Below are 27,937 nucleotides of genomic sequence, written 5' to 3' on the forward strand. Positions count from 1 at the left end.
GCGAGTGCGGGACGGCGGGGGCTGTGTCACCCGCGGAGGGACCGCGCCGCGCGCTGGGGGCGTGACCGACGGGCCGCCCGCCGCCGGCGCCTATAAAGCCCGCGCGGCCAGTGCGCCCGCCCCGCCCGCGCGCTCCGTCCGAGGTCCGGTGCCTCCTGCCCGCGGCGATCGCCCAGCTTCTCACGTGCGGTAAGGGCTTTGCAAAGGGCACCTCCCTTCCCAGTGTAGCTCGTGGGAGCGGCCGATCTGATTTCCAGCAGCGGGGAGACGCGAGTGTAGGTTCGTAACTGGAGGTGGGGACACCTGTCAGCGACCGTCCCGCGCCGCGGGCTGCAGCGTCGGTGTGTGCGGAGCGCCCCTGGCGCCCGCGTGGCCGAGGGTCCCTGTGGTTTCCCGGGACCTGCCCGGGCCGTGCCCACTGCAGCGTCAACAGTTTACACACCGAGGTTTGTGACTGAGGGGCCGTGAGAAGGGAACTAGAGACACCGCTCCGGAGGGTGTGAGCGGATCGCGACGGTGGAGACGCCGCCGTCACCGTCCTAGGAGCCGGGGGCGCTTCTGTATGTGCTTAGTGCATAGAAGTAGCAGGTCCGTGCAGAGCCTCCGGCTGCCTGGAGCCGCTGCCCGCACCGGTGGGGGATTGTCCTTGGAAGCCCACCTGGCAGTTAAGGGGCTGCTTTGTCTGGGTCCCGGGGGGGGGGGGGGGGGGGGGCAGTGGGAGCAGCACCGCCTTCAGTCATGTCACTTGGTGGAGGGAAAGTTGTTTTTGCTGTGAGTATGACTAGAAGTTCTCAGACATCCTGCGGTTCAGTCTTTGGAAATATCTCCTTTGAGGGAACAGCCATACGTGCTGCTGTCGCTGTGTGACAGTAGCCTACGGTGCCGGAGTGTGCTGTGTGACACGACACCTGAGAAGGGCTGCAGTCTGACAGGCGGGTGTGCTGAGGCTGTGCCCACCATCCCGGGACTCTTGGTTCTGCCGTTTCTTCTTGGTCGTCATCGTCCCGTGAGATTAGATGGGACCCTCAGGCTCGCTGGGCGAGTGGCAGAGCACTGATGCTCTGTGACGCTTCTGCCTGTGGAGCCAGACGGTTTGCTTTGGTCAGAACAGAGCTCATTTACTCTGTGTAAGCCGACTGAGGGTGCTGGGCACCCAGAAAGGTCAAACTTGTAGTGTGGATGGAGCCCGCCTTGGCCAGAGCCAGCCGTCCTGCTGCCCATAGGGGACAGACGCAGGGAAAGGGACCCAGAGGTGCTTGCCCACTGCTCCCTGAGTGCCAGGCATTGTAAGTACCTGACACGTGTCCCCTCATGTACCTTAACCCTTTGAAGGCTCCTGTTACCATCCACACTGCTGTCACTGCCAGGACACTGCAGTCACGGGGGAGGCACTCCAGAGGGGGAGCCCGGCCCAGTGTGTGCACTGGCTGTGCTGATAAGCCCTCCACCTACCGGTACTAACCGGCTCGAGTTACTCCTCATAATGCCCCTGAGGGAGGTACTTAAACCAGTACTTTCCACTCTGCAGATGGGGAGACCAGCACAGAGAGGTTCGACGGGTGCCTGAGGCTGCACAGAGGCTGCCCCCGGAGGGCAGCCTCGAGTCCCGCGGGCCTGGGGCTCCCTGGGCTGCCCAGAAAACAGCCAAGTGCTGGATTGATTGGGGGCAGACTGCACAGCGGCGTCTGGACCCTACGGAAGCCAGGGGGCCTGCACTGCCCTTCTCTTCCTCTGGGGGGTGTCTCTCCCCGGGGAAGGCGACTTTTCCAGTTTACCAAATACTTCTTTTTAATTAGTTTCAGGAGTATAAAACAATGTAATAGTTAGACATTTATACCCCTCACAAAGTGATAACCCCCACCCCCAATCTACCCCTCGACACCGTATATACGTAGCTATTATAATTCCTGACCACTGCCATGTACACACCTGAAGCTGAACAACACTGAATGTCAAGTATAACTGAATATACACACAGTCACAGGATGTGGACTACCAGATACTTCTGCAGAGGCAGAGTCCTTGCGCTTCTTCCGCACTGAGACCCTCACGAACTGTGATCTCCTAAATGGGGCAGGAATCAGGGCTGGGGACAGCACGTGGCAGGGAGCTGGCTACCCACATGCTCAGTGGGGCTGAGGAAGCTGAGACCCCAGGAAGGCTCTGGCCCCACAGTGGTTAGCCGTGAGCAGCTGCCTAGAGCCGTGAGCAGCTGCCGGCCAGGTCTGCTGGCTGGGTCTAGCCTGTGCTGAGGCAGCCAACTGCTTTCCCCAGAACGGAAAGCAGGCCTGCGGAGGAGCCCAGCTGAGTGAAGATGACATCTAAATACAATGGAACCAAACGAAATTCATTTCTCTCACGTACATGTCCTTCTTGTTCTATTTAGTTACGTTATGCACAACTTCTTCTTTTCTTGGCTATTTACACACAAAAAGCCTCCCCAGGTTAGTTTCAACACTGGTGTTTCTCTACATTCCAGCTACCTGGGTTCAGGTCGTGCCACACTTCTCCTCAGCTTTGCTTGGGGAGAGCTGTGACCTCTGCAGTCCCCCACTTGCCCCCCGCAAAGTGGAGATGATAAGGACAGAATTACCTCCTGGGTCATGCTGAGGGGCCAGTCACATGAACATTTAGCGTGTGATTGGCACAGAGGTCGTCAACAAATATTCGTAGAAAGTATTAAAAAATAGTTAGAAACGTCCCATTTGAAAAGCGCATTGCTTATGCAGCTTTTATTTCCCCCAAACCCATCTGTTACAGCTTTATATACAAATGCTTTTAAACGGTCGTGTGAGTAAAAGCTCCAGTCTCCACTGGAGCTGCAGTGTCCTCGTGACTGACAGTCTCCACCTTGTTCCCAGGGGTCGGGGCTGAGAGGCGGGATGCTCTGGTTGCTGGTCCTGCAGGTCCTGGTGGCCTCCTGTGGCGCTCATGGTGAGTGGACAAGGCCTCCGGCCACCTGGCTTTGGGGTGTGGGTCGCATGAAGGATGAGGGGCCAAGGTGATGTTGGTGGCTGGAGGTTCTCACCTCTGAGCCCCCCCTTAACTTGTTTTAAACAAATATTTGTTTATATCTGAGTCTATGTAACAGGAAATGATTTCTTTTAGAAAATCCAGGTATTAGAGAAAAATACCTTCCCACCTAGAGACACCACATTTTTCCGGGCACATTTTGGCCTTTTTTCTACATGCTGTATCTCCAGCACTGGAAGTATTGGGTATTTTATAACTTTGTTTCTTTCCACTTTTTTCCTACTTAAAAATATAGCATCAATATTTCCCCATGTGTTTATTCTTTTATAGCATGATGTTTAACGACCATACAATAGTCCATCAGAAGAGAAGCTCTACTTTTCTAGGCCAATTCCCACTTACGTTATTACTTTATTTTCATAGTGTAGATGATGCCAAAGGAATATGCCTGTAACTAGATCTTCACTAGCATCTCTGACGAGATCGTCAGGATGAGTTCCAAAAGCAAAATTGCTGAGTCAAAGGTTGTCATTATTTTAAGGATTTGGGGTCCATTGCCAAATGGCTCTGTCGAAGGTGGTGGCGTTCAGACTTCCCACAGCAACACTATGTGTCATAATGTTTTATTTTGCTAAATATTGGATGAAAGGTTGTGCTTTGTTTAAACTTTCTGTTCAGTAAATTATCTTACATTAGTGAAACGGTTATGATTTTGGTGAGGTCTGATCACTTTTGTCCCCAGCAGTTTAGATGGTGACTTAAAGCCATTCACTTATAGGCTCGAAACCCATCACCATTCCAGGGCCTTGCCTGTAGTGTCTCTGTTACAAGTGGGAGAATGTGTTCCTACAAAATGAAATATAGCGACACGATTTGCTTAACTCCGAAGGTCTCAATAAGAAAGCAGCGTGCAATTCAGCTACTTTCTGAAAACGCAAGGCTACCAAGGCTAAGATGCACTTCTTTTCCACGAATTTTTTTTCTGGCAGTTGAATGGTGGAGACAGGGTCACTCGTAAGCCCCGGTCTGGGGTGGAAGGACAGGCCTGAGCAGCAGCTCAGAGTCCTGCTCGGGGACCGGATCTGGGACGGGTGGCGGGAGGTCACTCAGGGCCCTGCTTCCTGCCCGGAGTCTCGCGGTGGGAAGGGTCAGCGGACCTGACTCAGCGCAGGGCGGCGCAGTTGGTTACCTGGTTGGTTACATTGTAGCAGCCGCTGTTTTGGGGCCCACACCAGGGGTTGCAGCCTGCGGGGAGAGGATGGCGTGTTCACCCAGGATATTGCGGCGCCCCAGCTGCGGGGAAGGGGGCGGTGGGCTGCGGGGCGGCCTCACTAACCCACCAGCGCAAGAGTCACGTTTGCGGGGACTGCACCTGCGCCGCCCTGCTCTGCTCTCTCCCCACGCAGCCGGCGACCCGGGCGAGGACACCGCCTTCGACCTGTTCGGCATCAGCAACATAAACCGGAGGACCATCGGGGCCAAGCAGTTCCGCGGGCCCGACCCGCGCGCCCCCGCCTACCGCTTCCTGCGCTTCGACTACATCCCGCCCGTGGGCGCCGCCGCGCTCAGCCGCATCGCCCGGGCCATGCGGGCCAAGGAGGGCTTCTTCCTGACGGCCAGCCTCAAGCAGGACCGCGGGTCGCGGGGCACGCTGCTGGCCCTGGACGGCCCCGGCGCCGCCCGCAGGCAGTTCGAGATCGTGTCCAACGGCCCGGCCGACACGCTGGACCTCACCTACTGGGTGGACGGCGCCCAGCACGTCGTGTCCCTGGAGGACGTGGGTCTGGCTGACGCCCAGTGGAAGAATGTCACCGTGCAGGTGACAGGCGACACCTTCAGCTTGTACGTGGGCTGCGACCTGATCGACAGCTTCACTCTGGACGAGCCCTTCTATGAGCAGCTGGACACGGAGAAGAGCCGGATGTACGTGGCCAAGGGCTCTGTTCGCGAGAGTCACTTCCGGGTGCGTAGGCCAGGGACACCGGGGACACCGGCAAGGCCTGGGAAGGAGCCTCCGGACGGCGGGGCGACGGGGCGTCCCGCGGGGGGCTGCACACACAGCCACTGGCACCGCCGATGTCACAGGGCACGTGCACACACACGTGCACACGCAGCACACATTTTCTAAACCGGGAACAGGCAGAGCGAGTTGTCACAGGGGCACCTTCTCACCTGCACAAACAGTCACCCATTACCAGAGTGAAGGTCAATTTGATGATCGGGTGTGAACCCCATTCTGACGTTTCTGCAACCCCAGGCTGACTTAGGACCAGAACCCACTCCCAGACTCCGGCTTCTTATTGAGGTGATGGGAGAACAAACGAACGATGCTATTTCTAAGGAAAGGCTATTGATTTAGGAGGGAATAGTTCCATCTTCACCTTATTAAAATATTTTCTGGAGGAGGCTCTTTCTAAAACCACACGCGTTAAGAAACTACAATGGAGTGTGGATACAGCGTTCTCTCCCAGATATGTGGGTAATCTTTGGAAATAAGCATATGTTTTACTTGCATAAAAGGCCTGGAGATATCTGACTTGTTATCGGATTAATCTCTGAGGGCTCCCAGGAGGCTCCGGTGGCCACAGATGCTGGCGAGCGGCCCGCTGTGACCAGCACTGCACTCATGCTCTTTCAGCCTGTTGTCTGCATCTAGGGTTGGACCAATGCGTGTTTCCAAGACCTGGGCCCAAATGCCAGAACACTGGCAACGACCAGGGTCCCCTGCGAGGAAAGCACAGCCTAGAATGCCCACCTGAGTGTTCAGGGGGCAGATTTACCCTCTTTTGGGGCCACCCTCATTCTTCTGTGTGCAGCACTTGCTTCTTATGTCTGTGTCATGCCTAAGAACGTCTCAGAAACGACATGTACAGGACAAGCCATTTTAAAGAGATTTCAAGCCTACTGAGTATAAAACCGTAGCAGAAGTCGTTGCCACCATTTCAATATTACATCTTGTATCTTTAAAATGTCACTGAGCTTGGCATCAAACGTTAGATGTCGACCCATCGCTCTGATTCTCTCCTCGTGTCTCTTTACAGGGCTTGCTTCAGAATGTCTACTTAGTTTTTGAAAATGCTGTGGAAGACGTTCTAAGCAAGTTAGGTTGCCAGCAAAACCAGGGAGGTAGGTGTGTTTTGAATGACGTTTTTCCTGGTTCATTTCCTATTTTGGATAGATTTCTGCTATGGGTTTGTGCATGTGTGTGCATGTGTGTGCGTGTGTGTGTGTGTGTGTGAGAATGTGGGCTGTGGGGATTTAAATAGAAATATTTGAATCAAGCGCCACCATTGTCTGTGAGTGAGTTGGCACGTCAATTTAAACATGTTGATATCTCAAAATGATAAATGTGTTGAAGGATTAATTTTGAATAAATTTTAATCCAAATAAATCCATTTACAAGCCCAAAACCAAATCACTGGCATTTTCTCATGTTTTTAAATACATGCCAATTTTCTAGTCTATTACTGTGTGAACACTCCACACATCCGTCTTCTTAATAAGCTGACACCCCACACGTCCGTCAAGCTTGTTTATGGACGTTTTCTTGCCCCATCTGTAGTGTGGATGCAGACCTGTTATGAGAGCTACGGGATCCCACATGGTCTGTTAGTTACATTTTAAATTCACGTCCAGTGAGAATTTGGCAACTTTTTCGTGAGAATTTAGTTGATTTAGTGGCCGGGTTCTTCAAATGTCCTTTGATCTTCTAAATACCTGTATGACTTGGGTGCTTGTCTTTGCTCATCTGAGAGAGAAAGGAGCTGAGGTGCAGGGAGGTCCCATTAATTGCAGGTGTAACCACCTGCGAGCAGCCAAGCTGCTACCCACCCGGTCTGACAGGCCCCAAAGAAAAGTCTCTTATCTGCTACGTGCCTCATTCTCATTAAGCTCACGTCTTCATGTCAATCCTAAGTCATGACAAATATAAGTTGTTCTTTCTGGATGGAAACGTCCAGACTGCAGACATACTGGGCAGGTGTCCAGCCCCTCGGCTCCGCTCGGCCCAGAGTGATGACTGAGGTGTCTTTCAGTCTAAGGCCACCCACCTGTCCCCCTGGACAGTTCTCAGATGTTGAAGTACCAGGCAGGGTGACAAGGAAGCAAACTGGTGATTTTTGGCCAGACTGGAGGGAAGAGAGGTTTTTACTGCCTCCTGTGACACTTATTCTCAATTCCGAACTCTCGTGGGCCGGGTCCCTGCGGCTCACGACCAAACCTCCTCCTGTGTGTCCAGCTCTGGCTAACATGCCAACATTCGTCCTCTTTTTCGGGGGTGGGGTCATTAAAGAAGCAAAAGTCCTGGTGCGGCTAAGACCCGACACTAACTCCGCCAGGCAGGCTCCCGAGGACACAGAACGGAGGGGACGGCTTGTGGGGTCCCTGACGGAAGACAGCCTTGCTGGATGGAAATGAAAGCTGACCCTCATTCGAGCCGTCCTCTCTGGTAGGCGGCATGTCACTGTGACAAAGGAAAGGACAGGGAGACGTTTCACCCTCGAAGGAAGGAGAATGGCAGTTGCTCTAACGCGAGCCCCAACCCCAGCCCCCACTGTGCCTTCCCTGGGGGCGCTGGTGCCACAGTGACAGTACCTGTCCGGTGGGGGTGGGGTGCAGGCCCATCCTAAACCAGGCACTGACGTCCCGGTGTCTCGCGGACGGCAGCATTAGCTTCAGTCTCTACGGTTACCAGTAGGTGTGAGTTTTATGGTTTTGTGAGGTGATAGGTCTAGTGGGTGTGAGCAAGCCCCCGGATCAGAGAGACGTGTGACAAAGATTTATAACCAAGTACTAGCAGCTCAATAACAGCCCGGCAGACACAATTGCACATTTACAAGTCACGGGTCAACCTTGGAATGTGACAGAAATGAAGCATTTGAAACGTGACGCCACTGCAGAGTGGACGCTAGGCTGGGCTGTGGCTGCAGAGATGCCCGGGCCTGGGCACAGCCACACCTAAGCCAGCACCATCTGAGGGTGGCCGTGCTTCGGCACTTGCTCAGATTGGTTTGTGTTTTGTGTCATAGACACACAAGCCCTGGGGACGAGGACCTCAGAGCAACTGCTATTTCCAGGGCTGAGAAGAGAGTCTCTGGGTTGGGACCCTGTGGGAGGGAGTCTGCCTTTCCCTCCAGGGTCACGGCAGACACGTGACGAGAGTGTCAGGGAAAAGGAAGGTGGAGTCGGGACAGAATCACTTATTTAGCATGTGGACATCTGAATTGGGCTTATGCAGAACAAGCAGACGAAAGCAAAGGTGTTTCAGGTGGAAAATGAGACGGATGCAGAGTTGAGAGGTGCTGTCAGAACTCAGGCTTGGAAAGCATTTGGGGGAGGGCAGGAGCTGCCAGGAAAGGGGGTGTTCTCCTCTGCTCCCTTTGCACAGGAAGCAGCTGCTGGGGCCCCGAGGGACAGACGAGGGACGCGGGACGAGGGACGTGCTGCCCGGGCCGCCACATGCGCCTGCTCCTAGGCCACAGCTCTGTTGGCCCTGAACGCTGACTTAGTGGGGCCATGAGTGGGGAAGAGCCCCTGCTAAACACACAGGACCCAGTTGTCTCTGTGGCTCCTTGTGCGAGGGACAAGCCTGCCACAGCAAGGACACAGCAGACCCGCCTGCCCTTTGGGCAACGGGCATGGCCGGGCTGTGCCCAGGGGCGACGTCTGATTGCTGCCCTCTGCTTCCCCTCAGCTGAAGCCAACGCCATCAGTGAAGACACGGACACCCTGCACCTCAGCCCGCCTGTCACCGTCGTCACCGGGCATGTGGGCCAGGGCGCAGAGCAGAGGCCAGGCGTGTGCGAGCGCTCCTGTGAGGAGCTGGGCAGCATGGTCAGCGAGCTGTCGGGGCTGCGTGTCATCGTCAACCAACTGCATGACAACCTGAGGAAAGTGGTGGGTGCCAGGCCGAGGTGGCCCACACACGCGTCCCACCCCCCAACTCGCGTCCCACCCCCCAACTCGCGTCCCACCCCCCAACTCGCATCCCCCCCAACTTGCGTCCCACCCCCCCCAACTCGCGCCCCCCCCAACTCGCATCCCCCCCCCAACTCGCATCCCAACCCCCCAACTCGCATCCCAACCCCCCAACTCGCATCCCACCTCGCCAACCCCTGGTTGGTCTGCGACATGTGGCAGGATGGCCATGGCAGGTCTTCAGGACATTTGTTCAAAGTGCAGGGTGGGTACACAGAGGAGGGATTCAGAGTGACAGACGTGGTCATGGTGACACTGTCTCCAAAACGGGTTCTCAGCTTGGGGACATTCGTCTCTGCAGTAAGTCAGGGTCATACACACAGAGGGAGATGCTTCTATCTAGAGGCTGAAGTGTGGTGACGGAGAGCCACAGTGGCCTGGCCTGTCCCTAAAGGTGTGACATGACCACAGCCACGTGTGATTTCATCTTCACAGCACGTCAGGGCCGAGAGAACAGCGTCTCAAAGGCTGTAGAACTTGTGATTGAAAGTTTAGAGAGAGGTTTCCAACAATATGGACGTCCTCCAGCTGTGTTTTCCTGCAACCTCCATGTAGGAAGTGACTGCAGCTTGTGGTTCCACCATGTGCATGGCACTGAGGCAGGGATGGGGACAGGAGTGAGGGCAGTGCCGGTCTGTGCCCAGTGCTCAATGACCCCTGTGGGGTGCCCGTGTCTGCGGGGGAGAAGGGACTCCCAAATCCTCAGGTCTGATAGCAGCGATCTCTGCTTTGGGGATGACCTTCATACGGGCCAGAAGCTTCCTCCTGACAGGTGATCAGGTGGCATGCCCCCCACTGGGCTGCCTCGGCCTGGCTGGCATGGCCGTGGCAGTCCCTGGTGGTCTTGCAGCCAGCGCAGGACACAGTGGTGGGAGGGGCAGGGACCTCAGGCGCCGCAGCTTCTCACCCTCAGACTGAGATGAGCTTTAGGACACGTTTCCTTAACCTGGACTCAGGGCTTAAGGGAATTTGTGAGCTCCCTGCAATTGCACAGAAGAGCAGATGGGTGTGTTTCTGAGTGGTTTGTGCAAGAGACGGTCCGTATCTTCCACTCGATTCTCAGAGGGCTTGTTACCCCCAAATCAGAAGCCGCCACTACCATGTTTCCACGAAAATAAGACCTAGCTGGACCATCAGCTCTAATGCATCTTTTGGAGAAAAAATTAATATAAGACCCGGTCTTATTTTAATGTAAGACCTGGTATTTTATATTGTATTATATTATGTTATGTTATATTATATATTATATTATATTCCGGGTCTTATATTAAAATAAGACCAGGTCATATTAATTTTTGCTCCAAGAGACGCATTAGAGCCGATGGTCCGGCTAGGTCTTATTTTCAGGGAAACACAGCAGGGGAAATGTACCCACTTAACATGAGCAGGAGCCGGGAGCTGGGAGAGAGAAGGTGAACAGCACATGTGTTTAGGGGATGAGCCTTCTAATTGTCATGTATTTGATTTTTTTAAAACTTTGTATCTTCCCCCACAAACAGCAAGGATCATGTCTGTGTCGTTTATCAGTGGGATGAACTCGTGAAGGGAAGTGTAGTTTCAGCCGCAGTTGGCTGGCGGGGGGCGGTCCCCCTGTCCCACCGTCTAGCACCACCAGGCGGCTTCATTCCCTGATGCGTGATCGACCTCAGGGATGGGCTGCATTAAGCAAACATGCAGAGGCAGCGAACGTTCAGGGCACATGTGGATGCGGACTTCAGGGCTGAGTGGGAGAAGGGACGTTCTCATCGTGAGCAGTGACCGAACGCGTGGTTTCTTGTCTGAACTCACCCCACCTCGATTTTCCAGTCTAATGATAACCAGTTTCTGTGGGAGCTCATCGGTGGCCCCCCGAAGACGAGGAACGTGTCAGCTTGCTGGCAGGACGGCCGTTTCTTTGCGGAAAATGAAACCTGGGTGGTGGACAGCTGTACCAAGTGTACCTGCAAGGTGAGACCCAGCAGCCCTGCTCCCTGCAGAGCGTCATTGTCCCTCAGCCGCCATCGAGCTTCCAGCACGTCGCGGTTGCCAGGAGACCGTGTGGTCCATGGCTGACCGTAAGGAATGTAGGGAAGCCCCAGTGCAGGAGCCGCTGTGCTTTGCACACACACCCACATCCAGGGAGGTGAAGTGACACGGCCAGAGTCACCCAGGTGGTCACAGCTGGGACCGAGCTGGCCGGGTATCCCTCTAGTTTGTGTTTAGTTCCATTCAGTTCTTTGAGGGATGTGAGACTCAGCGGAGACCTGGGGATGGCATGTCACTGCCCACCACATGGCAGATGAGTCACTTGTTTCTTCTCTGTATTTCCGGTCACTCGGTCTCCATTGGTGATGGCCTCAGACATCAGACAATAGCAGTTGGCCCCGGCCGTCCCTTCTCCCCTCCTGCCCAGAAGGTCTCTGTTGTGTTCTCATTGCTCAGTGATGGCAGAAGGAGGAAAGGGCGCGGAGAGCAGCTTGGGCTCTAAGGGGAGACGTGGTCGGAGCAGCTTTCTGTGATGTGGGGAGCCGTGGACATTCCGGTGACCCTTTCCTAGTTAGCCTGGTACCAAGCTTTATTTTTTAACATGAGTGTTCCATGAATGCCTTTCTTTTCTTGTAGAAATTTAAAACTGTTTGCCACCAAATCTCCTGCCCGCCTGTGACCTGCGCCAACCCGTCCCTGGTGGAGGGTGAATGCTGTCCCTCCTGCTTCCACTGTAAGTGCCACCATCCCCAGCATCCCCACCACCGTCCCCAGCAGCCCTGCCACCTAGTCCTTATTGCTTCAACCTTCCTTGTTTCATCAGACAGGCTGAGGCTCAGACCAGTGAGAGCACATAGGGGACGCGCAGGAGAGCACAGGACTCCATCTTGTCCACTCACTGCTCACCGGGCACCGCCCGGAAGCTCCGGCCGCCCTGGATTCGGGGGCCAGGGTTCTCGGGCCGGCCCGTCTCCTCTCAATGAGGGAGCTGAGCCCTGGGGGCCACTGGGGCACACACACAGCCCTGACATTCATCCCGAGAAAATACACACCAGTGAGTCAGACACAGCTGGTGCTCTCGTGTGTTAGGACGAAGCGTGAGCCTTGCACACACACCCTTTGGAAGGACGATAGTGCAGAATCCAATGGAAGCCAGAGCTCATCATCCAAGCAACGCGTTCTAGTCATAGAAATTCACTCCTGGGATCAGACACTGATGCAGGGAGGGCAGGACACGTGCCCACAGCCTCAGGTCCCCACACGGCTGAGGCTCCTGCATCCTGAAGCCACCTGGCACGAAAGCTTTGCTCAGGGCGTCTGCACTGACTCACCTGCTGCGGCTCAGTCTGGTGGAGGTCAGCTCCCGGCAGTGGTCAGCTCCCGGCAGTGGTCAGCTCCCGGCAGTGGTCAGCTCCCGGCAGTGGTCAGCTCCTGGCAGTGCGCCTGACCCTGCTGGGGCGCCCCAGGCCCTGCCACCGAGAAGCCCCCCTAGATCCTAGGACGGGGGGCACGGCACTGAGGCAGAGTGGCACAGGACAGGTCTCCTCAGCCACGCTTCTCTTTCTTCTTGCTTTCTGGGATGTTTAATCATTGAATTAAATTAATAGCATTGTTTATTATCCAAACATGACAGTACAGCACCTTTTACTATTTACCAGAGAGTCTCCTGCATTAAAGTCAGAGTCTTTTCTCTCATGTAGGGACTGATTTAATTAACTGTGAAAATCTCACTCGCAGGGAAATGCTTTCTATGTAACTTGTCCCAATTTAAATTATTTGAAACTGAATTTAGTGACCTGTAATTCCTAGCAAAAATGGGCAAGTTTCGTTACCATGTATAAATCAGCAAATGGAAGTTAAATGGAAATCTTGACAACTGCAGTAAAGCTCGTGCAGCCCTGACGTGGCCCCCCACCCGCACTCCCGACACCAGCAGGGGCATGGCCCCCGGTGGCATCTGGGGCCGTCGCACACGCCTCCCACTGAGGCCCAGCTGCGTCCAGCACAGGGCCCTCCTGGGGAGCAGCCCCTGAGCTCCCGCCTGGGCGCAGACATCGGGAATTCCTGCTGTTTGCCCTTGGGGCCAGTGCCCACCACCAGGGCGTCCCCTCCCTCGGAAGCTGACACCCAGCGTCCCAAGGGCATGGGTCCTGTGGTGTGCCATGGTTTCATCCTGCACCCATCACTGGTGGAGTCTTGACGGGGCCCCTGTGTCCCCTTCTGCAGCAGTGGACAGTGAGGAAGGCTGGTCCCCGTGGGCAGAGTGGACGGAGTGCTCTGCCACCTGTGGGCCTGGCACCCAGCAGAGAGGGCGATCGTGTGACGTCACCAGCAACACCTGCTTGGGGCCGTCCATCCAGACACGGGCATGCAGCCTGGGCAAATGTGACAACCGCAGTGAGTGTCTGAGGCCACTCGGCCGTCCCCGAGTGGGTGGGTCTGCATCGCCCAGCTCTTGGTATTTGGGTTTACGAGGATGGGCTGCCCACTGCCCTTTCCGGGAGGCTGCTGGCTGCCTGGCGCCCCCCTCCTCCCTCTGGCCCAGCGGCTGACACCCTGTGCTTTCTTCCATGTGCTAGTCCGGCAGGACGGCGGCTGGAGCCACTGGTCGCCTTGGTCATCCTGCTCCGTCACCTGTGGAGGCGGCAACATCACGCGCATCCGGCTGTGCAACTCGCCGGTGCCCCAGCTCGGGGGGAAGAGCTGCAAGGGCAGCGGCCGGGAGACCAGAGGCTGCCAGGGCGTCCCCTGCCCGAGTGAGTGGGGCCCAGGCACAGCCGGGTGGGCACGTGCAGGCAGCTGGGCCACTCACTTGTTCAGTCCCATGAAGGCCCGGCGGGGCCTGAGCCTGAGGAGAGGCCGGACCTCGAGGCTGGCTGTGTCAGAGCAGACCGCCTGCGCTGGGCACGGCTCCGCCTGAGTCAGCTCAGCTCCACGAGGACCAACCAGCAGTTAGGGGACCAGAGGCAGAGCCCTGGGGACCCTGTGAGCGCACCTGGACTGTGGGAGCAGTGCCTGTGCCAGAGGAGGTATCTCGGGGCGGCCTCCCCGCGTCCAGGCGAGCAAGTGCAGCTCTGCAGAACACACTGGGTCCTGGGCTGTGCCGAGGCTCGGAGAACAGGTGTTCAGGCCGGTCCTGCCACTCCTGGTGCCCGTGGCACGTGTGCTGAATGATGGCCATGGAAAACGGACCTTGCCATCACACTACCACTCAGAGCAAGTGCCTCGTGCACGTGACAGGTGCACCAGCAGCCAGCAGCCCTGTCAGCGGTTCTCAGCCTCTGGACACACAGGTGGTGTGACCACTGGTCCCAGACGTAAAAACGACCAGCCAGGGTTCTGCATGTACCTCACCTCAGGTCTCAGGTCACGGAAGGGTTTCCTTACCCACTTTCCTGCCACGTTGGAGACCGCCTCCCTCCCCCGCTCCGCCCCCTCAAGCCCCAGCACAGCAGTGCCATCCTGTTTCACGGCCCCCTCTCTCTCCCTGCAGTCGATGGTCGCTGGAGCCCCTGGTCCCCGTGGTCGGCCTGCACGGTCACCTGTGCTGGAGGGATCCGAGAGCGGACGCGTGTCTGCAACAGCCCCGAGCCCCAGTACGGAGGGAAGGCCTGCATGGGGGACGTCACGGAGCATCAGATGTGCAACAGGAGAAGCTGCCCCCTCGGTGGGTGTGCACGCAGCACGTGCCACTGCCTGAGGCTGCAGCCAGGGTGGCATGGCCGTGACCGCTGGCTCTGTGTTCGGATTGAAAATTCAAAATACACAGAAAACACAGAAAAGAAAAACCAGTTCTGGGCACACAGCGGTACCTGCTTTTAACATTCGTGCTGTGTTCTGCCAGCATTTTCATGTAAAGACAGACACGCAGTGCAGTGTGGAACCCTGGACGTAACAGCGGTCGTTACTGAAACAGGCCCACTGCCGCGTTTTCGCCACCTCGCAGTGTGTTCTCGGGGATGGCAGCGTTAGGTGGCTGTGCAGTGTGACACCACACACACGTCACCGGCATAGCCTGGCTGGCTCCGCCTCACTGCACTGAAGCAGGTGTCTGACAGCACGCACGTGTGCCTGCCCTGCGAGCTTAGTGGCGGCTCCTGGCCGCTGTCCTGACCCCTCTGTTCCCTCCCCGCAGATGGCTGCCTGTCCAACCCCTGCTTCCCCGGAGCCCAGTGCAGCAGCTTCCCCGATGGGTCCTGGTCCTGCGGCTCCTGCCCGGTGGGCTTCCTGGGCAACGGCACCCACTGCGAGGACCTGGACGAGGTGGGTGCCTTACCTGGGAGAGGGCGCCCCAGGATGTGTGGGGGTGGGCACAGGCTCACCTCTGCGTGTCCCCACAGTGTGCCGTGGTCACCGACGTCTGCTTCTCGACCAGCAAGTCAAACCGCTGCGTCAACACCAACCCTGGGTTCCACTGCCTGCCGTGCCCACCTCGCTACAAAGGGAGCCAGCCCTTCAGCGTGGGCCTGGAGGCGGCCAGGACGGAAAAGCAGGTGCGCTGCTCTTGGTGTTCCTGTCAGGCTTTTAGGCTTTCATGCAGTCTGGCCAGGACCTGGGAAAATGGGATGGGGGAGAGGAGAAAGGGCCACACGCTGGGAAGACTGCAGGAGCTGCTTCCTGTTGTGGCAGCTGGGGGCCGGGCCTCTGCCACCAGCCCTCCCATGGGCGGTGGCCCCACACACAGGCCTTAGCACAGAAAACTGGAGCTGAGTGTCCCTGCGACGGGCCCATGAGGACCAGGGTCGGCAGCATCATGGGCACCTGCAGGCTCGGGTGCGTGTGGGCAGCTTTCAGTGGAGCCACTGAGGGACCTCAGACCGCTTCCTGAAGGGACGAAGTCCGGAGCTTCTGGAGGCTGGCTCGGCAGCTGCCATCTCTGCAGCAGCCCTAGGGAGGGGACCCTGCAGCCCTGCCGGGGCCCTCCCGAGACGCTGGGTCTCAGCATGCGTCCTAACCGGCCCTTCGTGCATCCCTAGGTGTGTGAGCCTGAGAACCCATGCAAGGACAAGACCCACAGCTGCCACAAGCACGCAGACTGCATCTACCTGGGCCACTTCAGCGACCCCATGTACAAGTGTGAGTGCCAGACGGGCTACGCGGGCGACGGGCTCATCTGTGGGGAGGACTCGGACCTGGACGGCTGGCCCAACAAGAACCTGGTGTGTGCCACCAATGCCACCTACCACTGCGTCAAGGTGAGGACAGGTGTGCAGCTCCATTCAGGGCCAGTGGCCATGCGGAGGTGGTTGATTGGCGTGGCGTGGGGAGCCCCAGACCGTTCCCAGCTGCGTCCTACACTCTACATGGGTTTCCTTTCTGGAGACAATACACACACTCGTGGGGATGAGGGGACCTGGGTGTGGCGTCCCCCGGGCCATCAGCCAGCTTCCGTGATGGGCTTCTATCATCAGGGTGATAGAAACCCGCCAGGTCCCCAGCCCGGAGGTCCCCAGGAAGGGTACTCGTTGATGTGACTGTGGACAGGTGTCCGTTAGGGGTCAGCGGCCACCCGGCCATGGTGGCATGGACAGTGTTGTGTGTGACACTAGGACTGCTATACGGACCTCTGATGTTTTTCGTTTTTCTGCGATTTCATATAGGAATTTAATAACTTCAAAAATGACATTTCACAATTCCCATCTATACATGTAATTTATGAGGAGAATTAGATGCAACAGTGACACTTGGACTGAGAGGGTCCTTATGTATGTGCTGCAAAGGTGTCCTCAGGGCCTGTCCCCACATCCTCATGTGCTGCTGTTGAAACTGAGCCCCACGTGTGGCCCCAGTACCAGCTTCTGAGGAGACGTGGGCCGTGCCGAGTGCATGCAGAGGCCCCCGGCCAGCCCCTGCGGTGCCCGTGTCACCGTGCCTGGAACACCGGCTTTCCCGTCTCCTGCTTCTGGTACTTACAGCTCCCTCCCGCCGTTGGTGTCTGAATTTTAACTGAGTTGGACTGAGAGGCAAGTGGCCTGCCTACCAGGAAGAGCTGAGCCGGGGGTGATGTGGGGCCTGACGCAGTTTCTGAGCAGGTCGCTGCCCCTCCTGCTGACGAGGTCACAGGTCCAGGAGCCCCGGCTGCTGGTGTGGAGCTGGAGGGAGGGGCCCCTGAGGCTGTGTCTGCCCGTGTCCCTGGCAGCAGCGGTCCCTTTCTCTCCTGTGTCCTCCCTGTTGGGCAACTCAGGGATCCTGGGCTCGGGACATACTTCTTTTGTCTCGGTGCCCTGGGAGTGGTGACGTGATTTCCAGGGCTGCCCTCGAAAGGAAAGCAGGTGCCTGTGGCGTTGCTGTGCGTCTCTTCCTTCCCTGCGCCCCGTTGGGACAGATGTGTGAGCCTGATGTCTCAGTCCATCCTCAGGCTTCACTGCCTGCCTTCCAGAACGCAGACTCTTAGGGGCGTCTTTGTCACTGGCCACTTCCTCTGATTCCAGGACAACTGCCCCCTCTTGCCCAATTCCGGGCAAGAGGACTTTGACAAGGACGGCGTCGGCGATGCCTGTGACAGCGACGATGACAATGACGGCGTCAGTGATGAGAAGGTCAGAGGCTGTGCCATCTGAGCCCCTGCTCTGGGTTTTGGGGCTGGAAAGGGCAGATTGTCGGGGGCAGCACTCCTGCCGCAGTAAATTCAGTCACTGATACACATGCCTGTTGTTTACAAATGCAAGTGGACCACGTAGCACGTGCAGCCGTCTGGGTGCTCTGCTAGAATCATTTTTAATAGTTTAGTGCATGCTAATTGCCTAACAGGGACGTGTCTGCCACCTTGGGATGGGCGGGACTGTGCCTGCAGGACCGGTACACTTGCGTCGCCGTTTCCTGAGGCGACTGCAGAACAAACGACCTGCCATCCGTGCACAATACAGCACCGGCAGGACACAGCACATACATTTTTACTCACAGCTTTACCACCTCTGACTGTCACTGATCCGCTGATTGATGGATCCACTTGACATTTCCATATCTTCACCACGAGGTGCAGGCAATGTCATGTCAGCTGTAGGAGCGTCCTGACGGGGCAGGTGCCTGTGTGACTTACAATGAATTGAGCTGGGTGTCCGGCGGGGCTCACTGGGCGTGCTCACACTCTCCCTGCTTCCTGCTAGGACAACTGCCAGCTTCTCTTCAACCCCCGTCAATTCGACTACGACAAAGACGAGGTTGGGGACCGCTGTGACAACTGCCCGTACGTGCACAACCCCGCCCAGATCGACACAGACCACAACGGCGAGGGTGACGCGTGCTCCGTGGACATCGACGGGGACGGTCAGTGACAGGAGGGTTTGAGGTCATGGTCAGGCGGGCCTGCGGCTCTGTGTCCCCCTCAGGGCTGCCTGTGCAGGCTCAGCCTCATCTGGTCCCTGACGTAAGATGACGTGGCTCATGCTGCATTCCCAGGAGCCGGCCTCTCCGAGGGCAGCGGACGGGGTGGCCAGCCTCGGGACCGCCCTTGGGAAGGTGCAGATTTGTCATGTTCCTTTCTCTGGTCGGCTCTTGGCACAGCCCCTGGGGCCCAGCGTGGCACCTTCCTTAAGGAACCACCCATCCCAGGCCTCTCTCCTCACCCAGCTGCTTCTGAGAAAGGTCTGATGTCCGCATTTGCCTCTGTCCTGGGATGTACGCGTTCAGGCCCTTATTTCTCTCCATTCACTGAGTCATGCATTGCAAAGCTCTCCCAAGTTCCAGGTACCCGCAGACGGGAACCTCCGGCCCCAATAGGCCCCCCTTTAACCTGAGATCCCAGTGCCCCCAGGACAGCCGCCAGCATGCTGGCCCCTAGGGCTTTGGCCACTGGGCTTCTCCTCCACACCCGGTGTCTGTGACGTGCCAATGCCCTGCGTTTCTTCAGGGTCCTTTCTCACCCGCCCTGGACCCAGGCTGCCCCTCCCCCCAGACCCACCTGGCCAGGACAAGCCAGATGCCCCGCCTCACCTCCATACTTTCCCTGACTCCCTACTTTGTGATGTTGCCACGTGTGCCTGGTCACTGACAGCCATGGCGCTGAGGTCCAGGGTTCAGTCATGTTTTTTCATGATTCTAATCTTGATGAAATTCATGATTTATTTTCAGGTTTCTTAAAACAGGGTATCACACCTAAAAACACAATCGATCTCTGCCCTTGTTCCTTTCCCCTAGTGTGGGGAATGGGTGACGGGGCTGAATAACCCGCAGTGAAGCAGTGCCCAGGCGCTCGGTGAATATCTTCTGAATGGATATTAGGGGACACACTCAGCGTAGTAGGCTCAGAGTGACCCTGTGATGACACATTCAACAACTCCCCTTGGGTGGCATTACCCAGAAACCTCCATGAGCTGGTTCCAGTTTAAACTAACGGAATTTAAAGTTAATGAGAAATCTGACACATGTTCTTTCATGATCTAACGCTTTTCCCATTTTACCACATTCTTAGATCATTTTCTTTTAATAAAAGCTTGGCTGTAAGTTATTTGATGTGATAAGAAAGGTGATGTGCTGTTCCAAACTCAGCACATTTCCCTGTGTTCCCTTGGGATGCCTGCAGATGTCTTCAATGAGCGAGACAATTGTCCCTATGTCTACAATACTGACCAGAGAGACACCGACGGCGACGGCGTGGGAGATCACTGTGACAATTGCCCCCTGGTGCATAACCCCGACCAGGTAATGGGCGAGGTGCCAGGTCTGTGTGTCTGAGCAGGACGAGGGCTCGGGGGGCCTGATCGGCCATGGATACGTATGTCTCTCTGGCTTTCTGTTAGCTCTGCCAAGACATGACCACATAGGCTTTGCAGTAATTTTAACTGACCTCAGCTCTAAGCAGGACTCCATCTCAGTGGCGAAAGGCCAAGCGAGCAGTGGCCTTCGTCTCACTGTCTGAAGGGCGACTGTGTCTCCTTATAGTTGCCTCTGTCTTTCCCTGACACAATCAGAGGAATTGCTTTTTTCCCAGATGTGTCTTTGGGAGACGCAGCAAGAACAGAACATAGTGATACAGTTCACAGGACATGCCACTGCAGATGATGTCTAAGGAATCGGGGGCTCGTACTGTCCCGTCTTCCCTACGTAAAGCAAGCCCCTGTAGAGAGGTCGCTGGGATGGAGATGCCAGTCCCAGCCCTGTCGTGTACAGACCGCGGTGTGGCCTCCGCGAGCACCTTTTGCTCGGCGAAGCGGCCACTCACATGTGGGACAGTCCAAACGTCCACAGGTGACTTTCTGTCCGGCGCCCATTCCCCTGGATGAATGCTCAACGCTGCCGTCCCTATGCTCTCTCTCCAGACCGACGTGGACAATGACCTCGTGGGTGACCAGTGTGACAACAATGAGGACATCGATGAGGACGGCCACCAGAACAACCAGGACAACTGTCCTTACATTTCCAACGCCAACCAGGCGGACCATGATGGCGACGGCAAGGGTGATGCCTGCGACTCTGACGACGACAATGATGGGGTGGCTGACGACAGGGACAACTGCCGGCTGGTCTTTAACCCTGACCAGGAGGACTCAGACGGTAGGTGACTGAAAGCGGGGGTGGGTCTGGGCCAGGGTGGAGGCGGGGCCGGGGTGGGGGCGGGGCCCAGGGCGGAGGCGGGGCTGGGCGGAGGCGGGGCTGGGTCGGGGCGGGGCCAGGGAATGGCGGAGGCGTGGCCGGGGCGGAGGCGGGGCCGGGGCGGAGGCGTGGCCGGGGCAGAGACGGGGTAGGGGCGGGGCCAGGGAAGGGCGGGGGCGTGGCCGGGGCGGAGGCGGGGCCGGGGCGGGGCCCGGGGCCTAGCGGTTTTCTCCGCCTCCCAGTGAGCAGAGATCTCGCTCAGTCTCTGCATAATTTTCAAAACTCTTGGCGATCTTTATGAAGAAACGCCAGTGACAGACAGGAAGAAGGAGAGACCCAGTGTGTTATGACAGTGAGGGGACAGAGAGGGTTTATTTCTTTAAGGGCAAAGCAAACCAAGTGGCGGGAATGGGAAATGTGGCAAAGACCCGTGTCCGGCAGTGGACGCGCTGAGCTGGGGCCTGGGGTGGCGCCCGGGGTGGCAGCAGCCTTTCCTGCCGGAGTCAGCAGGTCGGCAGTGCACCTCTGGACGTCCTGTCCTCTGGCTTCTGATCCCGGCCGTGACAGAGTGGCTTCCAGGTGGAGCCTGCTGAATGCAGGCACCGAGTGGGGGCACCGTCCTTCACACATGGGGACAGCGCGTCACTGGGTGTGTGAGCTCATGGCTAAGGAGCCATGAGCCGCGCTGATCCGAGGGCAGCCCTGGGGAGCCTCTGGCGAGCAGCAGGAGGGGTCTTCAGAGGACACGGTGTGTCTTGACGTGAGAAGGATGTGGTCAGCCCCACAGCCTCTCAGCTCGTGGAGAGGACTGTGGTCCCCGGGGAGAGCTGGGCTGTTTGCCCAGGAAGGGACCTGGGGAGGAGAGGCCGACACACACAGCAGCCTCTCAGTGGTCTCATTTCCTTACACGTGAGTGAAGAAACTGGAATGTGTCTCACTGAACAGAGGGACATGTAGTGGCAGACTGAGGGGACGTCAGAGCTTTTTCTCCTTCTAAGGTGCTAGGCACTCAAATGGGCTAGTTTGGTAAACCGTGGCCCGCTGTGGGTTGTCATTATTTCCGTGGAAGGGGTGCTGTGAATGAAGGCACAGTGTGCACCTCCCCCAGTACCAGCCCCTCCCACCACTCCCACCACCTCACTGGAGAATCGGACAAGAAGCTTCCAAAAAAGGGAGCCCAGGTCTCCCTCGGGGGCATCCTCGCTAGTGCAAGAGTGCTGCTTGGAACACCAAATAGACTACAGGCAGGGCTGAGTACGAAAGGAAAAAATACACATTCTGAAAACATGGTGAAAAGCTGGAGGTCCCTCTGGATTGTTTGACAGCCACTCAGGTTCAGTACCCCCGTTGTGAGTTCAGAGCGCGGTGGGAAATGGCTCCCAGGGGACGGTGACGACGGCAGGCTTCCTGCAGTATTTGTCAGCGGTGTTGTGAAGAGTCAGGACTCCTTGAGTATTGAAGCCAAGAGTTCTAGAGCTTATAGGCATCAATCCACCCAACACTGAAAGGCCCTTGCCCGTGGGTTTTCAGAGAATCAGGTGCTAACTTTTCTCAGACACAGAACGGCCAATGGCAAGCCATCACCTCTGTTCTCTTGTTTCTCCTCTTGCCCTTGGTGACAGGTGACGGGCGAGGAGATGCTTGCAAAGACGACTTTGACAATGACAGTGTCCTGGACATCGATGACGTGTGCCCTGAAAACAGCGCCATCAGTGAGACCGACTTCAGGAACTTCCAGATGGTGCACCTGGATCCCAAGGGCACCACACAAATCGACCCCAACTGGGTGATCCGCCATCAGGGCAAGGAGCTGGTGCAGACGGCGAACTCCGACCCTGGCATCGCTGTTGGTGAGCCTTCAGAGCACACACTTGGTGCACAGTGCCCACAAGCATGCGGCTGCTCTCTAAAGCCATGGGGCTGGCACGGGTGTGTCCTGGGAACCCCCATCCTCCCTTGGTCTGTGAAACCGTCTGCCCAAATATGCTTGACAGAACTTGGGGGAGCACGTGTGCTCACCGTCGTCCCAGAAATTTCATTTTCAGGGAGCCATCTTACCATACGAACTTGGTCTATAAACATACATGATACAGGACAGCTCTGCAGTAAGTCGATCAATGAGGACCAGAAAGTTGAAATCCCATCCCGTACATTTCATTGATGCCGCAGTAACTGGGCCTGAGTGGGTGGAGGAGGCGAGCAGCCCTTCCACTGAGCTGCGTTCGGTGTCCTGGGTGTCCCGTAAAGGCTGGTTGGGACTTACCCTACGGCTGAATGTTCCGTCTGGCATCCAGGTTTCGATGAGTTTGGGTCTGTGGACTTCAGCGGCACGTTTTACGTCAACACCGACCGGGACGATGACTATGCAGGCTTTGTCTTCGGCTACCAGTCCAGCAGCCGCTTCTACGTGGTCATGTGGAAGCAGGTGACGCAGACCTACTGGGAAGACCAGCCCACCCGGGCCTACGGCTACTCAGGCGTGTCCCTCAAGGTGGTCAACTCCACCACGGGGACGGGCGAGCACCTGAGGAACGCTCTGTGGCACACTGGTAACACGGCGGGACAGGTGAGGCCAGGCGAGCGGGCGGCGGTGCCTTTGATGTGGCTTTGCAGCTGCCAGGCATTTTCAGGGCAGCAGTCCCAGCCCTTCTGAAGATACCCCCAGCTTGGCTTCATTAACTGTAACTCGTCACAGTGCTTGGGACGATCTTTTCCTGAGTCCGTCCCCCATGAAAGACGCCAGGCTGGGTGCTTGTAGAAACACAGTAGGCGATCCCCTTGCAAATGGAACACGTTTCTGTCCTCTTGTAGAGATAGGGAGAACTGCATGGCAGAAGCTTTGGGATTCGCCCGAGGTTGCAAGCTGAGCAAGCAGAGGATGCAGCATGGGAACCCATGAGTCTGGCTCTGGTTCCTGTGCCCTTGGCACCGAGCTGCTTGTTCCCTGTCACTGGTTTTGATCAACACTCGGCGTTTATACTATATGTATGAGTCATCCGGGCTGATTTGCAGTCATGTTGTCATTTCCCATTTGGTGTTGTCAAACTGGGTAAGACTTGCAGTGCCAATCGTTCTCAAGAGTGATGCTTTTCCCTCAGGTCCGCACATTATGGCACGACCCCAAAAATATTGGCTGGAAAGACTACACTGCATACAGGTGGCACCTTACCCACAGGCCGAAGACCGGTTACATACGGTGAGCGCAGCTCTGGCCACCGACATTTCTAACAAGCGGTTGTCACGTGAGGACGCCTTTGCCATGCATGGCCAGTTTGAACACAAACAGACTGATAAGCCAGAGTGAAGTCTATTAGCATGTTTTTGGGGTTTTTCTGCTTTAAGTGCCTTGTCTCTTCTGCCCTGCATCTTCTATTGCAAAGCACTTGGTTTATAAAAAACAAAACCAAAACTATTGAAGAGGAGAAAATCAAACTCATCATAGTAAAGTAACTTGGAGGATGACAGCGTGTCCTCCCGATGGATCCAGGCATGGGGGGTAGGCAGCTGTTAAAATGACCTCATTCTTGCCACAATAGCGACTGCTGCATGTGGAGAACAGGTTCGTGTCGTTTCTGACATGTGGATGGCTGACTTTGAAATGCATCTTGGGAGAAAACTCACAAGTGTCATTAGTCTGACAGAATCTTGTTCTCTTGGCATGACAGCATTTGTGATGGATTTTGGATAAAAATATATGGACGATTTAAATTTAAGTTTTCTTGCAACATTAAACTTAGTTAATAAGAGTGGGATATAAGTGGGTGTGTAGTGTGTCCTGGCAGGTCACGTGCAGGTCTGAGCGGGGCGCTAACTGGTGGCCAGAGCGACGTTTCCACGGGGAGCGCCCCTGTTGGCGTGCATGTTCCCTCCTATGCGGGCATCCTCAGGCATGCAGTCCCTCCCTGGCCATCACGCAGCTCAGGTGGAGGGTGGGCACATGGCTGTCATGCCCATGACATGGAGGACACCATGTGGGGAGCCTGGTGCCCAGCCCGAGGGAGGGATACTGACTGCATGGAAGGGGACTAGAAAATGTCGCTCTTTGGCTGTCACAGGTGGATTCAGTGGTGAACCCCACACGGGTGGGGTTACAGGAGGAAGGGGGCTTGGGGACGAGGCTGTGTCATTGTTGGTGGCACTGCAAGGAGAAAGCTGACCTCCTGCTGCCGGTGAGCGGGCTTCACAGGCGTCACCTTCTCTCCTTTCTCCTCTCCTTGTCCACAGTGTGTTAGTCCACGAGGGGAAGCAGGTCATGGCGGACTCAGGACCCATCTATGACCACACCTACGCTGGCGGGCGTCTGGGTCTGTTTGTCTTCTCTCAAGAAATGGTCTATTTCTCGGACCTCAAGTATGAATGCAGAGGTGAGTGTGGGAACAGCATCCAGGGGCAGCTGGCAGTCAGAATGGGGATGGCACACATGCTCCTTTCCCTTCACAAAAGCTGTACTTTCGGGCAATAAGCTGGTGGCCCATCCATGGCAGGTGTTTTGTTTGGTCAGTTCAAGTTGCTTTTGGTTTGTTTGTTATATATTGTGGATGCCTTTGGCAGCACAGACACTTTCCAGTTATTCAGTCCCCACCGATCTTCACTGCACTCTGCCCTGTAGCTTCCTGCATTTTCTAGATGCTCAGGGCCGTAATGAAATTTTAGATTGTTAGCCTTGCAAAAAATGGAAGGAAGGAAGGATGAAAGGAAATAAGGAAGGAAGAAAGGAAGGGAGGGAGGAAGGAAGGAAGGAAGGAAGGAAGGAAGGAAGGAAGGAAGGAAGGAAAAGAAAGAAAGAAAAGTAGGTAGGTAGGTTGGTTCTCTTTAGTTACCTTTTTTTTTTTTTTTAAGATTTTATTGGGGAAGGGGAACAGGACTTTATTGGGGAACAGTGTGTACTTCCAGGACTTTTTTTTTTTCCAAGTCAAGTTGTTGTCCTTTCAATCTTAGCTGTGGAGGGTGTTGTTCAGCTTCAAGTTGTTCTTTCAGTCTTAGTTGTGGAGGGTTCTGTTCAGCTTCAAGTTGTTCTTTCAGTCTTAGTTGTGGAGGGTGCAGCTCAGCTCCAGGTCCAGTTGCCGTTGCTAGTTGCAGGGGGTGCAGCCACCATCCCTTGCGGGAGTCAAACCGGCAACCTTGTGGTTGAGAGGACACGCTCCAACCAACTGAGCCATCTGGGAGCTCAGCAACAGCTCAGCTCAAGGTGCCGTGTTCAATCTTAGTTGCAGGGGGCAGAGCCCACCATCCCTTGTGGGACTCGAGGAATTGAACTGGCAACCTTGTGGTTGAGAGCCCACTGGCCCATGTGGGAATCGAACCAGCAGCCTTCGGAGTTAGGAGCATGGAGCTCTAACCGCCTGAGCCACTGGGCTGGCCCCTAGTTATCTTTTTATGTCAAAGCATCATAGACCTGGAAGGGAACTTGGCTCCTGTCTGGTCTAATTCCGTACCCTCTGGTAGACATGAAAATATCCCCCTTGTGCAGATGAGGTAATTCAAGTTCAAATATGTTTCTCAAAAGTCACACATTGAAAATCATGCATCAGGTAGAGATGCAGGGAACACAGAACATTGAATTATCTTCTCATGTCTGGTGAAATTTTCTTTTCCCCCTGTTAGGTGACCTTTCATAACTTCCTTCCTTCCTCCCTCCCTCCATCCATCCATCCATCCATCCAACCACATTGTTGTTTTTCAATTAAAATAATATTTTAATTATTTTATAATGGTTGTATGTAAAACAATGAAACTGAACCCATGGCCCCATTATCCTAATTCTGTTTACTGTTTTGCAGATGTGTAAACAAGATTTGCTGCATTTCCAGCCACGTACTGTAGATGCTGTTACCTAGACACCTCAGTCCACCCTGGTACTTCCAGCTTCTCTCTCTCTAGCAGCACCTCCTGTCCTTGAACTTAACTTCCAGTGGTTCTTCACCTCCTGTCATCAACCCCAAGCCCAAGTGCCTTCAGAGGATAAATTTTAATGGGACCCAGAGATGAACATCCAACACACTGCAGGAAAATGTTTGCTGATACATGAGATTTTATGTGGAATGACAATTGACATGACATGACGTTGTTTCTTGTTTCTTTAAAAAGAATGACATTTACATATAAATTGTAATTACTTATTGTATTTATGTGTATATGGAGTTGAAGGGAATATTGTGCGTGACCATTCTCATAAGTTAAGCAGGAACATGTCACCACACTGTTGCCACTGCTCACAGTGGTCCCTGGTCTTGGGCCACAGCTGTTCTATAACACACAATCCTGTGAGGTCAACTCAAGGGAGAGGTGACGTCAGAGTCAGGAGGAGGTAGGAGGTAGCAGTCACGTGACGGAGGATGTCCCTTAACTACTTGGAACATTAAAACCGATTCTGAGAATAAATGAGGACCCCTCTCCCACCCCTTGTCCACTGAAGACCCTCCCCCTCAGCAGAGATGCATTTCTATCAGAGAAGGCATATCCCCGCTAAACAGCTCCCACGTAGCTCAGACGTGGGCCTGGTGAAGCCTCACGTGTGATAGGTTAGCAGAGCGAAGTGCCGTCACTGCAGTTGGCCACACGTGCTGTTTGGTGCTGTTGTAGAGCTGACAGAACTCCTGGCCACTTGTCACTTGATTCTGCATTCTGGTCGCCAGAGCTGTGCTTGAGCTTCTTTCCCAGTGTCTGCTCCTGGAGACCAGACAAGCAGATGGATGAGGCGGCAAACACACTTTGGCATCTGAGTCCCTGTCTAGGCTTTGAAAGTGTGGGAAGTGGCTTCCACCTAATGTGGTGACATGTTTCATTAAGGTTCCAGTTATAAATATCGTGTTAATATTTATTAAATGAATACAGAATGCAGTTCCATTCAACAATAACTTATTTTAAAAATGCCAAGGAACACGTGTAGTATAATTTCTAGAAATACACATAACTAGCATATAATATAAAGATACAGTAACAGCAAAATATCTTCTTGTCAAAATATAAAGCTTTATAATTTATGTTGTCATGACAAAGCATGCTATAAAATGTAAGAGAATAAATAATAATGAAGAGTTTATAACGGAACCTTAATATATGCTGTTGCCTGTGACTTTAATCCCACACTTTTTATTGTTACGTATTTGCTGTACACAGGGTTTTAAAAACTTGGTTGATGAAAAGTCAGTGCTGTCTTGCCAGACCCACCCATCAGTCACATGGTCACAGACACAGGTTTGATTTATATTTTGCCGTAAGTCATGTGATCTTTCTGCAGGAAATATTACTATCACTCCACATAAGGGGTTTAAGCAGAGGATTTCGTCTTGTCTGTCTGATGTGAGCAAATCTTCCCTCCCTATTAATAGTGATTTCATTTTGTTGTCAAATAGAATACGCAGCCTTCATTTTAATGCTCACGTTTCATTTGATAAAGTTGTGTTTGTTGCTTCCTTTGAGGCTGATTTTCTTTGGTGTTGCTGCACTCTCTCCTTTTCTGTGAACTGCATTCCTAGGACGACCCGGGTTG

At 55.0% G+C, this 27,937-nt stretch overlaps 1 protein-coding gene across 2 annotated transcripts; it reads left to right on the plus strand.

Moving 5' to 3' along the window:
- THBS2 (thrombospondin 2) lies at positions 1 to 27,860 on the plus strand. Of its 2 annotated transcripts, none has more exons than XM_019717603.3 (22): positions 1 to 279; positions 2,862 to 2,934; positions 4,380 to 4,936; positions 6,015 to 6,099; positions 8,666 to 8,868; positions 10,756 to 10,896; positions 11,551 to 11,647; positions 13,141 to 13,311; positions 13,494 to 13,670; positions 14,408 to 14,581; positions 15,050 to 15,177; positions 15,255 to 15,407; positions 15,891 to 16,109; positions 17,346 to 17,453; positions 18,021 to 18,180; positions 19,436 to 19,554; positions 20,172 to 20,406; positions 22,068 to 22,295; positions 22,740 to 23,011; positions 23,544 to 23,641; positions 24,670 to 24,809; positions 26,226 to 27,860. In XM_019717603.3, exons 2-22 carry the CDS (start codon positions 2,883 to 2,885, stop codon positions 26,231 to 26,233), a joined length of 3,525 nt encoding a protein of 1,174 aa, XP_019573162.2. In that variant the 5' UTR covers positions 1 to 279; positions 2,862 to 2,882; the 3' UTR covers positions 26,234 to 27,860. The 2 variants fall into 2 exon arrangements, with proteins under 2 accessions (XP_019573162.2, XP_019573161.2); XM_019717602.3 differs by having other exon boundaries at positions 2 to 189.
- Positions 27,861 to 27,937: the final 77 nt, after the last annotated feature.

Source organism: Rhinolophus sinicus, chromosome 2 (assembly GCF_057876585.1).
Source record: "Rhinolophus sinicus isolate RSI-liver-muscle chromosome 2, RSI-T2T, whole genome shotgun sequence".
NCBI lineage: Eukaryota > Metazoa > Chordata > Mammalia > Chiroptera > Rhinolophidae > Rhinolophus > Rhinolophus sinicus.

What these genes read in the sequence shown, in the direction of transcription:
- THBS2 (XM_019717603.3), top strand. Translation starts at nt 2,883, where the DNA reads ATGCTCTGGTTGCTGGTCCTGCAGGTCCTGGTGGCCTCCTGTGGCGCT. An exon ending in ATGACAACCTGAGGAAAGTG is followed by an intron (nt 8,869 to 10,755) that starts GTGGGTGCCAGG and finishes TCGATTTTCCAG; the next exon opens with TCTAATGATAACCAGTTTCT. An exon ending in TGGTGCATAACCCCGACCAG is followed by an intron (nt 19,555 to 20,171) that starts GTAATGGGCGAG and finishes CTCTCTCTCCAG; the next exon opens with ACCGACGTGGACAATGACCT.